A 14,512-nucleotide genomic window follows, 5' to 3' on the forward strand; every position below is an offset into this window, starting at 1 on the left:
GATCTTCCCAGACCGGGGCACGAACCCGTGTCCCCTGCATCAGCAGGCGGACTCTCAACCACTGCGCCACCAGGGAAGCCCTATGTCTGTGTCTTTATTCCTGTCCTGCCCCTAGGTTCTTCAGAACCTTTTTTTAGATTCCATATATATGTGTTAGCATACAGCATTTGTTTTTCTCTTTCTGACTTCCTTCACTCTGTATGACAGACTCTAGGTCCATCCACCTCACTGCAAATAACTCAATTTCGTTTCTTTTTATGCCTGAGTAATATTCCATTGTATATATATGTGCCACATCTTCTTTTTTGTTTGTTTTTTTTGTTTTGTTTTAATAGTTCTATAGTGATCTTCTTTTTTAAAGTATTTATTTATTTATTTATTTATTTTTAACATCTTATCCTTGCTCAGGGGCCATGCTAATCTTCTCTGTATCGTTCCAACTTTAGTATATGTGCTGCCGAAGCGAGCACTGTCCCACATCTTCTTTATCCATTCAGCTGTTGATGGACACTTAGGTTGCTTCCTGATTTTTATCTTAACTAAATATTTACTTTAAATGATGACAGCATTTCATTTGAAACTTTCCTTTATTGGCCATTCATGTTTTTGTGCATATTATTTTCTGTTGAAAATATACGTTGAAAATTTTCTAACTAAATTTCATATACATGGAAAAATTAAGGTTATTTGTATAGACAACCATGATGTTCATGGTCATTCAATGTGAAATCAGTGTCTATCACAGAATCAAGCATTAGTTAGAGTGGGTAATATTTTTAGGTTGATGGTGGTAAGTACTTTGTTTTATATAATTTGATGATTTCAAATGTGTTTACTTAAGGCACTTTAAAATGAAGTATTCACATGATAATTTCTCTGTTACTGACACCATGTCATGTAAGAAAGCAACAGAATGGTGCTATGATACGGGGGAAGGAAAAGGAAGTGTTTATTGTAGCTTGGACATGTTTCATACTGTCGCCAAAGAAGTTCTTACTGCAACAGTGTAGAATCAGTTTCCCCTTTGAGTGATAATTTCTTAATAAAATAATTTAAATTCCATAAAATAAAAGGCCACAAACTCAGAAAATCTATCAGGACCAGGTAAGCAATATGTGGATGAAATGGACTGGGCAAAGCAAAAGACTTGGCACTACTGATGCTCGGCGTCATTGAGAGAGGCAGTGGGAGCAAGCAGGGTCAATGATGAACTGTTGAGAGTACACCCCTTTTAAAGGGACTTTTTTTTTGCTATTCAAATACAGGGAATTGGAGGCCTGGAATTAAATGTGTCAGTATATTTCCGTTTTAAAAATGTTGACAGTTGTGAATTCCCTGGTGGTCCAGTGGTTAGGATTCGTTGCTTTCACTGCCTAGGGCACAGGTTCAATCCCTGGTCGGGAAACTAAGATCCTGCCAGCCATGTGGCAAGGCACACCCCCCCACCCCCGACCCCACGCCCCGGCAAAAAAAAAGAAAAAGTGTTGACAGTTAATCCAGAGTTACATTCTAGGAGCTAAGAAAAGTTTATGATCCAGGTCCAGTCTGTGGGCTACTTCTTTGTGACCTCATATAAATATCATCTTGATGAAATTGAGTTTAATTTTATAAACAGGCTTTATGCTGTGTATACAAAGTCTGTATGGGAATGAAAAAGTGTGGCAGAGAAGTGGTTTAAAAGAACCTTAGACTTGGGGAAGTACAGCTATAGAGTCACAGGGCTCAGATTCCTGCCTTTTTTGTTTAGTCTCTGTATGGCCTTAAATGACCATTTTACTGGGTCTTCCCTTCTTTAAAATGGGGTTATCTTGCCCTACTTCCCACATAAGATTTTTTCTGAGAACTCTGAGTATTTCCACAACCATCAGCAGTGTGAAAGCATGTGTTCAAAAGCACCCTGGATGGGAGGGCCTGGCTAGTTCTCTGCTGCTGTTCTCCAGTTGTGCCCTAGCTTATTTAATCTGAGACTGGTCCAGCACAGCTAGAGCGACTAGCACACCAGGAGTTAGCAGGCCATTCGCAAGTAGTGCAACAGCTTGCGAACCCATTCCACAGCTTAATCTCTTAACACACACAAGCTTCTCAGTGACATGCAACCCATTGCTGTATGATGGTTTCAATAACAAATAATTTAGATCATTGTTTAGATCTATCAAATCTATCATTTGCCACCCCAAAGATTCTTGGTATTCTAAACTGGTGCTGTTAATAGAACTGTCTCTGATGAAATAAGTGTCTGTATCTGCACCTTCCAGTGCGGCATCCACTACCCTTATGTTGTAGCTGTGCACCATTTGAAATGTGGCTAGTTGAGATCAAGACTGAATTTTTATTTAAGTTGATTTAAATTCATCACATGGGGGTAGTTACTACCTTACTTATTGGACAGGCCAGTTCTAGGCTATGGGAAATCCTCCTGCTGTGGTCTCCATTGCCCTGGACCCCCGCTTTATCACAGAGCACACCAGCACTCACTTGATGCCTGTCATACTTGCTATGAGCTAACTTTTCTTTCTCTTTTTCACTGTTGCGTATGGAGCATCTAGCATGGGTTTGGTACTCAATTCATTTTTATTGAATGGGAAAAGTCAGGTTACTCTGCAAGATAAACCATTTTTACTGCCTCGGGAGGAATTTAATTATTTAGGTTTTCAGTTAATCGTCATAGTTCCTTTTGTGATCTGAACTGCATAATAATTTGGGGGTTTTGTTGAACAGAAAAATTTGAAAGGAGTCCAATTAGAGTAAAGATCATTATTACATACTTATTATTTTGTCTCTGAGATAGCAGTGATTGCTGATCAAGGTTTCTGGGTCATTTGTTATCTGTACTAGAAGATACCACTGTGCCTCAGATTTAACATTTCATTGCAGTGACTGATTTGGATTTTCAGGTTGATAAGTTAGGCATAGCTGATTAAAAGTCATAAGAAAATGATTTGAAGAGCCATTACTTTATGACATTCTTCTTTCAAATTATAAGTGAATGAATACGTACTTTATTGGAGGAACATTAGTTTAAGCACAGTATTAAGAGATTTCAGAAGAATTTTAAGTATTTAAAAAATCTATTTCTTTTGATACCTTCTAACTGGAAAGAATAATCCTGTGCTGTTTTACATGTACATCTAAGAATATATATCAAGATAATTTTATTACAATAATAAAATAGCAGAACACTGCAGGCTCTGTTTTGTTTTCCATGTGGCTATTCCAAAAAGAAGTCGCTGCTTATGAGAAAATAGGTAGCACAGTGTGATCAGTCTCTGGGAGCTAAAAATAATTGTGCTATATAATGCATGACATATTGAAAAATAAAAAAAAATGAACGAATTGCCTACCACCCTACAGAAATCTGTTAGAAGTTTGGAAACTGTGATGCAATATCTATACTTCTGGCCAGCTACCTAACTAATACCAAGTCCTTTTAGCAGCATGTGTAGTATTTGTATTAATTGTAATATAGTACTGGCCAGTGGGTTTCCTAAAATAGAATTCCCTCATGGTCACTCATTACTATAAAAATGCTAGCCTAGATAGGACTACATTCTGGAAATTAGAAAAATGTTAAATTTTCATGTGCATTTGAATATAACTACTTTAGAATCATATGTAGATTATAGCCTCAGAGAACAAGTACACTGGCAGAATTTCAATTTCAAAAAATGACAAAAATGTAATTGCAAATTAGATGGAAATTTCATCCTATGGTCTTCTAGCTACTTTGGCATCTGAGCTCAAGTGTTAAAGTTCTATTTAGTAGTTACAGGTTTTCAAAACTACATTGCCCAAATCCAGCATCATGTTTTCTTGTAAAAATAGTTACAGTTCCCTCAAAAGATTAAGATGAGGCTTAATAGAAAACGGAATAAACCAAGTGATAACGTGCATAAATAAGAAGCGCGCAGGCCAGGCTGGGGTGATTATGTGTGTATTCCAGCACCTGTGACCGGCCTCCCGTTCTCACTTGGTGCTGTCTCTTTGTTGCAGTAATGTGCCTAGTGTCGGGAGCCTAGCAGATCCAGATTATCTGAACACACCACAGATGAACACCCCGGTGACGCTGAACAGCGCTGCCCCAGCCAGCAACAGTGGAGCAGGAGTTTTGCCATCTCCAGCAACCCCTCGCTTCTCTGTCCCCACACCACGAACCCCCAGGACCCCAAGAACTCCCAGAGGAGGGGGCACTGCCAGTGGTCAAGGGTCTGTTAAATATGACAGCACCGATCAGGGGTCACCAGCCTCTACCCCCTCTACCACACGGCCTCTTAATTCTGTGGAGCCCGCCACCATGCAGCCAATTCCTGAAGCTCACAGTCTCTACGTGACTCTGATTCTTTCTGATTCCGTGATGAATATCTTTAAAGACAGAAACTTTGACAGCTGTTGCATCTGTGCCTGCAACATGAACATCAAAGGGGCGGATGTTGGGCTTTACATCCCCGATTCTTCCAATGAGGACCAGTACCGCTGTACCTGTGGGTTTAGTGCGATCATGAATCGCAAACTTGGTTACAATTCGGGCCTCTTCCTGGAAGATGAGTTGGATATTTTTGGGAAGAATTCTGATATTGGTCAGGCTGCCGAAAGGCGCTTAATGATGTGTCAGACCACCTTCCTTCCACAGATGGAAGGAGCCAGGAAATCCCAGGAGCCACCGATAAGCCTTCTCCTCCTCCTGCAGAATCAACATACACAACCTTTTGCTTCACTGAGTTTCCTGGACTACATTTCCTGTAACAATCGCCAAACTCTTCCCTGTGTGAGCTGGAGTTACGACCGGGTGCAAGCAGATAATAATGATTACTGGACGGAATGCTTTAATGCCTTGGAGCAGGGTCGGCAGTATGTGGATAATCCCACAGGTGGCAAAGTGGACGAAGCTCTGGTGAGAAGTGCCACTGTGCACTCTTGGCCTCATAGCAATGGTAGGTTTCCCAGAATACAAATTTGCTTTGAAAATTGTCTTGGTGTGATGATAACTTGCAAACTTTCTTTACTTTGTTATATATGACAAAATTTTAAATTTCATTTATTAAAAAATAGACATAACTAAAGTGAGCTATCTTGATATCACCCTAAAGTTAAGAACGGGGAGATGTTTTATATTGAAACACATTTGGAGAAGAGTAATGATTTTGTGGAAGAAAAGTTGTCTAGATTATACAGACTGATAGCTTGCATACCCTTCCACGTTTAAGCCTATGCATTCTTCCGGGTCAAGTTTCCATGGTACTTCCTCCAGGAAGCCTTCTATCCATTTACCAGAGTATTTTCTCTTTCCTCTGATTTCCCAGTATTTTGTGTCTCTGGTAACAGTGATCACATTTTTACTTTGCATTGTGGTCACTGGGGCACGTCACTGTCTTAAAAACTCCAGTTGATAGGGCTTCCCTGGTGGCGCGGTGGTTGAGAGTCCGCCTGCCAACGCAGGGGACACGGGTTCGTGCCCCGGTCCGGGAGGATCCCGCGTGCCGCGGAGCGGCTGGGCCCCTGAGCCATGGCTGCCGGGCCTGCGCGTCCGGAGCCTGTGCTCCGCAACGGGAGAGGCCACAGCAGTGAGAGGCCCGCGTACCAGGGGAAAAAAAACCCAAAAAACAAAACTCCAGTTGATAAACGTCTTTGGAGTTGGGCTCTAAGAGTGCTGAGCAGCCTTGCTGTTCCCTGTCCTTATTGATTCACTATCTATGCTATAATGTGTCCTGAGGGGATAAAATGGTGAATGAAAGAGACAAGGTACCTGCCCTCAGGGACTTTCTAATCTGTGTTGGAAAATGGATAAGCCTTCTCCTCCATCCTCCAATTAAATAATATGCTTATTTATTTAATTATTTGAATCAAATCAATAAATAAGCATATTATTACAGACCATTATAAGTGATGAAAGCATGGTATGTCAGGGGACACCTCCTTGAAGAAGCAGTAACATTTGAGATCCCAACAATGAGTACAGGTTAACTGGGTGACGAGGGAGGGGGCGGGGAGTCGTGTCCCAGGCAGAGGAGGGGCGAGTGCAATGGCCCAGAGTTATGTAGAGCGTGGGGCCTTCAGAGAACTCAGAGAAGCCTAGAGATCAGCAGCGGTAGCTTGTCAAGAGCCTTTTGAGACATGCCGGGCACTGGGTCTTCATCCGAAGAGTCTTAAGTCAATGATGGGTTTTACGAAGAGACATTGACATCAGATTTGTGTAGTTAGGAAAAAATGTACTCTATAAGGTGGCCTGTGGATTAGAAAATGGCGAGAATGGATTTGAGGAGACTGAGAAGTTCCTGCAGTAGATGAAATAAGAAACAGTAGCTTGGCTTAGTGTCCTAGCAAAGGAGATGGAAAAGAAGTGGAAACATTCAAGAGATGTTTGGGAAATATTACTGCAGGACTTGGAAATGGGTTGGATTTGGGGGATATGGGAGAGTGAGATATTAAGGAAGACACCCAGGTTTGTGACATGTATACCTGGACGGACAGTGGTGTCGTTCAAAGATAAGTGTACTGGGAGCTTCCCTGGTGACACATTGGTTAAGAATCTGCCTGATAATGCAGGGGACACTGGTTCGAGCCCTGGTCCGGGAAGATCCCACATGCCGTGAAGCAACTAGGCCCATGCGCCACAACTGCTGAGCCTGTGCTCTATAGCCCGCGAGCCTAGAGCCTGTGCCCCACAACAAGAGAAGCCACCACAATGAGAAGCCCGCGCACCGTACCGAAGGGTAGACCCTGTTTGCCACAGCTAGAGAAAGCCCGCGCACAGCAACAAAGACCCAACACAGCCATAAATAAATAAATAAATAAATAAATAAATAAATAAATAAATAAATAAATAAAAAATGAGTGTACTGAAGGAATATCAGGTCTGGGGAGAAAGGTCATAAAATTGAGTTTTGGAAGTTTTAAAGATTTCTCTTGAGATATCCAGGTAGAGGTGTCAAGTAGACACTTGGGACTTCATGACCTGGAGCTCAGGGGAAAGGGAAGTATATGGCACGTAGATGATAACCCAAGTCAGGGGCTCGGGGGATGAGGAGAGCTCACTGGGGAGGAGGACTGTATGGAAAGAGAGGAGGGCCTGGGACAGAGCTTTACTGAGTTCTGCCATGTAACCAAGTTTCATGAATGAGAGCGCGGTCAACAGGCATTCAGATTCAGCCAAGCTTTTAAGATAAGGATTACACCAGTCTTTTGACCATGGTAAGAGCTGTTTCTGTAGGCAGGTGGGAGCAGAGGCCAAGCTGGAGGAGTCTATGTGTGAAACAAACATGGACCCTGCTTCAGAATAGTCGTCAGTCTTGCAGGGGAGAAGGTTATATAAGCAAGGAGCCTTCTTGGAGGTGGAGACTCCTGAGGAAGTATTTCAAGGGCTGTACTCATTTTTATAACTGCTTAGGTTTAAGTAGAGTACCTTATACTTAGCAGGCCTTTAGTTAATGTCTGCTGCATGAATTTATGAATTAAAGTCTTTCCCCTAAAGAATTGTGGGTGATTATCTTAGGTGGTTTCTTTTACTAGACAGTGGCCTTCAGGTAGAAAAGCAGTCTGTGTGGGTGGATCAGTAGTGGCATCTTTGGATATGAAGAATAGCACATTTTTTTGTAGGCGAGATGTGGGTTCCAAATTCAGATGCTTAAAACTACCAGACAGATACTGTAAATGAATGATGTGGAGATCCAGGTTTGCAAAAGGCAATGACCTAAATTGTGTCGTTCCCAACATACTTTCTAATTTGTATGCACAGGAATAGAGTTCACAAAGAATTACTTCTACTTTTATTTTTCTCTAACCTGTGGTTCTCTTGGTGTGTCATTTTCCTACTTCTGATAGAGCCATGGGTACAAGAGGTACTTTACTTTTTTCTTTCCTATAAGAAAAGAAGCAGAGGCTTGAAGATCAAGGTGATAAATGCTGCTTCAGTCTCAGGCCAGCTGGGGTGGGGGAAGGCGCGGCGGGAGCGTCAAGAACTGTCTGAAGGGGACAGCTACTCCTTGGCTCCAAGTGGTGGTCATCCGGGAATATGATGGCCTCAGCCCCAGGGCTGTCAGGCAGTTTTCCATTTTTTCAAGTGAAGCTGGAAATCCAGATTTGCATATGAAATTTCCTGAGAAATTCGTTCCAGATTGAAAAACAAAAACTCTGTGCCATCAAGTTGCAGCCTGTGTTTGATGTGGGGACACATCTAAAAATGTCTTAAGACCCCTTAAGCACCCTGTGTTTCAGATTTAGTTGGTAAATAAACCACAGATTTCCATCCATGCCACTTTCCTAATCAGCTAGAAAAGCAAGAGGAATGAAAGGTCTTTAGGAACGCAGCTGTGCAGATTCATAGCTGACCATCTCCAGCTTAAGTAGTTCTTTCTTCAGATCTTTCTGAGAATTTGACGAGCATTATGGACCTTCTCCCTTGGGGTAAAATACACCTATGCTCATGCATGCATATGCAGTTTGGGGTGGAGTTTCAAAGGTTTTTCAAATTCTAGCTTAAGAAACCTTCTTGCAGGAAGAACATGTTCTGAAACCACGAATCTCCTACCTTCCTCTCTCTACAGATGAATTTCAGGCCTGTCGTTGCCTCTGCCCTGTTTTCGTGTGCCCTCTGCCTGTGTAGAAGGTCATCTTTCTCTTTATGCATTTTGTATTTTGTGAAAATATTTTCATTAAGAGCAGTTTTTAAAGTTTTTAAAAGCTTCAAGTTCCTTTTTCCTACTCATCATATAATCAAAACATGGATATTTGTAAATAAAAGTAATTAAGAAGCAATTAAGAAATTTTTGCCGCTCTCTTTTCTTAAGAGCAACCTTGGAAACAAGTCTGTATGATTTTTAAAAGTCAGGCCTATCTACCTTTCCACTTTTAGGCAATCCTGTAGTTAACCTCTTTTATATAGAGTAAACTATTTTCCCTTTTATTATTTCCGATAATAAATAATAAACTATCTTCTACTTCAGATGATTGTCTTTCCTCTTGACTCCTAAGTCGGGTGTTTTAGAATCTACTATAAGTAGACCCTGCTGCCAGTGATGTCTCTGTCGCGGAGTATAACTGAGGTCCACAATGATGGCAAGAAGAGGAGTGTGCCAGCCCCCCTTTATGATTCCCCTTCCTTTTCATTTCATTTCTCTTGCAGTGCTGGACATCAGCGTGCTCTCCTCCCAAGATGTGGTCCGTATGCTGTTGTCCCTGCAGCCCTTTCTCCAAGACGCCATCCAGAAGAAGCGCACGGGCAGGACCTGGGAGAACATCCAGCACGTGCAGGGACCACTCACCTGGCAGCAGTTCCACAAAATGGCAGGACGGGGAACCTACGGTAGAATCTTTCCCCTGTTTAAATTCCTCAGATTTTTGTCCTATGAAAAGCAGCTTTAGTTCCTGTCAAGTCCTTCCCTCACTGACAAAATAGAAGCTTTTTCCTCCTGACTGTTAAGTTTTATGATCTCCCTGTTTTCCAGTAGTCAGTTTTGGAGATAATTTTTCTAAATGTCTTTGGCATAATCAAGGTCAGTGGGGCAGATAATCCCTAAGTAGGCGGTTAGTTAGGGTCTGCTTAGCTTCGTGATCCTCACTGCGTTTTCATCTGGGTGAACTTCTGAACTAGTTCAGTCATCTCCTTCATAGTCAGGGTTATGGTGCTCATCTTAAAGGAAATGACATAGTGCTGTTTGGAAAACTAACTTTTAACCTGCTCTAGTCTGCTCTCTGATCTTACTGAAACTTTATAAGCATGTTCTGACTCATTTAATTAAGGTTCTTCATCAGGGGGCATTTAATTAGAGGATTTGAAGAGTACTTTTAAGAGTATCATGTCAACCTACAATAAAATTTCTGATGCCAGAAATAAGGCTATGCACCAGAGAATTCTCAGTTGTCGAGGTTGTGGGAAACAGACCCTCAAGCACTTTCCTAAACTGCAATCTTGTTTTAGGTTCTGAAGAATCTCCTGAGCCGTTGCCCATCCCCACTCTGCTGGTAGGCTATGACAAGGACTTCCTCACCATCTCGCCATTCTCCTTGCCATTTTGGGAGAGGCTGTTGTTGGACCCATACGGGGGCCACCGTGATGTTGCCTATATTGTGGTGTGTCCGGAAAATGAGGCCTTGCTCGAAGGAGCCAAAACTTTTTTCAGGGACTTGAGCGCTGTATATGAGGTGAGAAGGATATGAAAGATGAAAATTGTTTGTATGATACGAGTCCTCAGGTTGTTTCTAGTTATGACTAAATTTTAAAGAACAAATATTTTCACAGTAGGACTCAAAGAAAATTTTCACATAGTTGGAGGATAAAGAAAAGGATCACATTGGCAAGTTTTTCAAGGAGTACATTGCTTTCCCATCTTAGCTTTTATATTTTATTAGATTTAAAAATTTTTTCCTCTACCAGCCTTACCACCCATCTTAAAGTCCCGTCAGCTGTTTTTTCCCCATTTATGTGCTCAAGTTTAAAAGTATTACTCACCAGGGGATAGTGGTTGTTCAGAAGATGAGCTTTATGAAAAGAAAGCACATCTACTCTTGGGGCGGGGAGGGGGGGAGTTCCTGAAAACAGTATAAAAATGTTTAGCTTGAAAATTTCTGAATCATAATAAGTTTAATGACTCATGTCCCTGTTTTATTTAACATTCCATTCATCTTAATACTAAAATTTTGGTACAGATTAATAATGTGATAACCATAGTAATATAAAAGCCACTTAGAATCTAATTTTATATATTTAGTACATAAATTCCTGTTACTTTTGACAAATTAGAATCATGTCTGTCTTTGAAGAGTTAGTGCCACATTTCTTCTGCTAAAGTACATAGACACTAAGGCTTTTGTACCTTATACTTCTGTTATCTGTATATTTGACAAGAATAAATGAAATTAGTATTTATAAAGTATTTAGAGCTGCAACAGGCATATTATAAGCATTACAAAAGTGTTTGCTAAATAAGATGCCAAGTTGAATTTCAAAAATACTCCATAACGGAACATTCACTATCTATAAGTGTATGAGTACACACGAAATAGTAAACTTACGTGTTGCTACCAAGAAGTGAGAAGATGCTAAAGCATGAGATAATGGCATCAATTAAGCCACTGAAGGAAATCCTTGGATACAGTAATTTCTAAACAGTGCCTGGTTCATGATGCCTAATAATATTAAATCATAATTACCCTAACACAGAAAAGTTGTCTAAGCAATCTTAAAGCCCAGCCATTCTTTTGAGTGAAGATTTCAGCGTAAGTTACAAAACATAAAAGGACTGCCAGATCATTTTAGGATTGCTCTTTTGGCAGTAATGCGTACCTGCTTCAGAAGAGTGTACGCTAGAGAAATTTTAGGGGCTTGGTAAGCCTCCTGTTCATCAGCTCTAGTAAGGGCTAATAATATGGGCTCTTTTGCTGGTGAACAGGTAGCTAGGTAGCTTACTTTGTGCAGGTATATTAATTCTCTGCCATAAGCACCCATTTAATGTCCTGCACGTCAGTAACAGAATCTCATTGTGCTAAAACAACTATTTACTTTCAAAAAGTGATCAGCATATCCACTGTTTCCGTGGCCTTTGCTATTGGTGATCTCCAAATGTCTGTAACAATGTAACAGATGGCCCATAAAATTTTAATGTTATCTTATGGGAGAACATCATAAGTCAGGATTACTTAAGAGGTTTTAGTGGACATATGTCTCAGTCAGCCTAAGGAGGCAGGAATCTGGTTAATTGTTTATTTGACCATTAGCAATCAGGTAGTGCTCAGCAATCTTCCCTTGTGCTGGAGGAAGTGGTTGGGGTGAAGAAACATTCATTTTTCTTTAAAAGAAACATTTTTCCTTAGAGAGTCTAGTCCAGGTTTTGGAGAGACAGAGAACAGTTTCAGGCACATTATAATTACCAGAAGGGACCAGCATATAATGTTGGTTTGGTTGCGTGTGGTAACGCTAAGAGACAAAGGAAAATGCTTCCATGTGTATGGTCAAGAATCTCCGTGGTAACGATGTGTACTGAACGAAGGCGTGGTTCCTGTTGTAAACGGCGATCTGATTTGTGCCGTCAGATGTGTAGGCTTGGGCAGCACAAGCCTATCTGCAAAGTGCTGCGTGACGGGATCATGCGCGTGGGGAAGACCGTGGCGCAGAAGCTGGCGGAAGAGCTTGTGAGCGAGTGGTTTAACCAGCCGTGGGGCAGCGAGGAGAGTGACAATCATTCCAGACTCAAACTTTATGCGCAAGTTTGCCGCCATCACCTAGGTAAATGGGGATGTATTTGGCAAAGTAGAATTTGAGAAATAGCAAATCGTTCCCCCTGCTCCCCATTAGACGTGCCACATTATACTTCTTTTGTCTCGGGAAATGTTAGTGTTCCATTACTGTATTTATTTAGGTCTAATTTTTGCATTCTAAGTAGTTAAATGCTAATTTTTATGTGCATGTATATTCTTTAAAAGCTATTTACAGTAGCCTAAGGAAGTCATATCTAATTTACTCCACATTTCGAAAATGTAGCAGCATGACTTGGTATTAACTGCTTTATTTTAACCCAGATTCCCAAGAGAATCTTAGATGCTTACAAAGCCTTACGCACATAGGAGCATAATATACCATGATGGCTGTAGAACATACGGCCTCTCTGTTTTCAGTGAAGGCGTATGGAATCAGTCTGAAAGGCAAATGTTACAAATGATTGATTTTTCTCCCCTCCTCCGCCCCCCCTCCCCAAATAAGGCTCTTCCCCAGAATTTATAATAAGTAACTCCATGTTTATTTCCATGTTTACAGAGCATACAAGCTTATGTTCAGTGGTAGAGATAGCATTTTGGGTGTCATAGAGTAATGCAACCTGGAAGCATAATTTTTTAAAAAGTGACTATTCTAAATATCTGCTTCAGCCAGACACTGCAGAACATTCCTAAAGTCACCTCTCTGCGTGTACACTTTCAGCACCTTATCTAGCCACTCTGCAGCTCGACAGCAGCCTGTTGATACCACCTAAGTACCAGACCCCACCAGCAGCAGCACAGGGACAAGCTACACCTGGGAATGCGGGGCCTTTAGCTTCAAATCCAGGATCGGCAGCCCCCTCAGCTGGCAGTGCATTTAATCCCACCTCCAATGGCAGTTCTGTGAACCCGGCAGCAAGTAGCTCCGCATCTGGTTCCTCTGTGCCACCAGCCTCGACATCTGCCTCTGCTCCCATTATTAACCAGATAAGCACTACCTCTTCTTCAGGATTCAGTGGTAGTGTCGGAGCGCAGAACCCCAGCGCTGGGGCCAGCTCTGCAGAGAGAACGCAAGGGAGCATAGGCTGTGGTGGAGACCCTGAGCCTGGGCAGAGCTCCTCTCAGCCCTCACAGGATGGACAGGAAAGGTACGGTACTCTGACCAAGACGAGTGGCTTCAGCTCGGACCCCTTGTCTACTCTTCCTCTGCACCCCCAGCCCCCTCGACTTCATGAGTCTCTAAACCTTGTAAAGGGTGGTATTTCTCTTCTTCCCTCAAGAGAGTAACAACTGTCAGTCTATAGTTCAGTGTTAAGAAATTTGAGAACTTCTTCTAAACTTATTATATTACTAGTATAATGGTAATATATACTTACTAATTAATATATTTAATGTAATTAATATTACTGTTAATACTCTTATTATATGAACATAATATATGGATAATAGTAATAGTAAGCTCTTACTATTAACGTAACAGCATTATAAAACATCTTTGTAGAATGAAGCCCCGGTGTGGTAGGGGGAAGTTAAAAAAGAGATCTCATTTTAGAGGAGCATGTTGTTGTTTTCCATCCATCTGGATGCTAACTGATTTGGTTTGCCTTCATTTTGGTACATATTAATGTTGCATTTAATCTGTAATCATTGTCCAGGAGTCAGTGTGCTCTGGAATTGATTTATTTTGTATAATTTATATTTATGTTGTGCGTCTCATAAGTGACTCTCTCTGCAGTGTTACAGAAAAGGAGAGGATAGGAATTCCCACGGAGCCTGACTCTGCAGACAGCCAAGCCTACCCTCCAGCTGTTGTCATTTACATGGTGGACCCCTTCACTTATACCGCAGAGGAAGACTCCACTTCTGGAAATTTTTGGCTGTTGAGTTTGATGCGCTGCTACACAGAAATGCTGGATAATTTACCTGAGCATATGAGAAATTCTTTCATTCTCCAGGTAACTATTTGCAAGTTTATTTTTTACGTTGTTGTTGTTTTTATGAAAGTAAACAGGTTCATGATTTTTTTTTAATTGTATGTATATGAAAATAGAAAAAAGTATTCTTAATTCCGCCTTTTAGATTCAGCCATTATTAGCATTTTGGTGTTTTTCTAGCCTTTTTTCTGTGTTTGTTTACACAATTGAGATCATACTTTTCACATAATTTGTAGTCTTTTTGTACTTAAAGTTATTCATGAATGCTTTTCCACCTTATTTAAAATTCTCACCAAGCAACATATTTTTTATAGACTGCATATTTTCCATGTGTAACTGTTTCTCTACAGTTAGATATAATTACTTTTTTTTTTTTTTTTTTTTTTTTTCTTTTT

The 14,512-nt window shown here is 41.0% G+C and overlaps 1 protein-coding gene across 1 annotated transcript in view; it reads left to right on the forward strand.

Annotated features, from left to right (window-relative positions):
- Positions 1-14,512, forward strand: part of MED13L (mediator complex subunit 13L) — a 136,161-nt gene that overhangs the window by 100,549 nt on the left and 21,100 nt on the right. Inside the window, exons 15-20 of the mRNA XM_007448160.1 lie at positions 3,991-4,928; positions 9,116-9,295; positions 9,911-10,134; positions 12,022-12,214; positions 12,905-13,331; positions 13,919-14,138. Coding sequence (XP_007448222.1) covers positions 3,991-4,928; positions 9,116-9,295; positions 9,911-10,134; positions 12,022-12,214; positions 12,905-13,331; positions 13,919-14,138 — 2,182 coding nt within the window. The remainder of the gene's footprint in view (positions 1-3,990; positions 4,929-9,115; positions 9,296-9,910; positions 10,135-12,021; positions 12,215-12,904; positions 13,332-13,918; positions 14,139-14,512) is intronic.

Source organism: Lipotes vexillifer, unplaced genomic scaffold (genome assembly GCF_000442215.2).
Source record: "Lipotes vexillifer unplaced genomic scaffold, Lipotes_vexillifer_v1.1 scaffold2542, whole genome shotgun sequence".
Taxonomy (NCBI): Eukaryota; Metazoa; Chordata; class Mammalia; order Artiodactyla; family Lipotidae; genus Lipotes; species Lipotes vexillifer.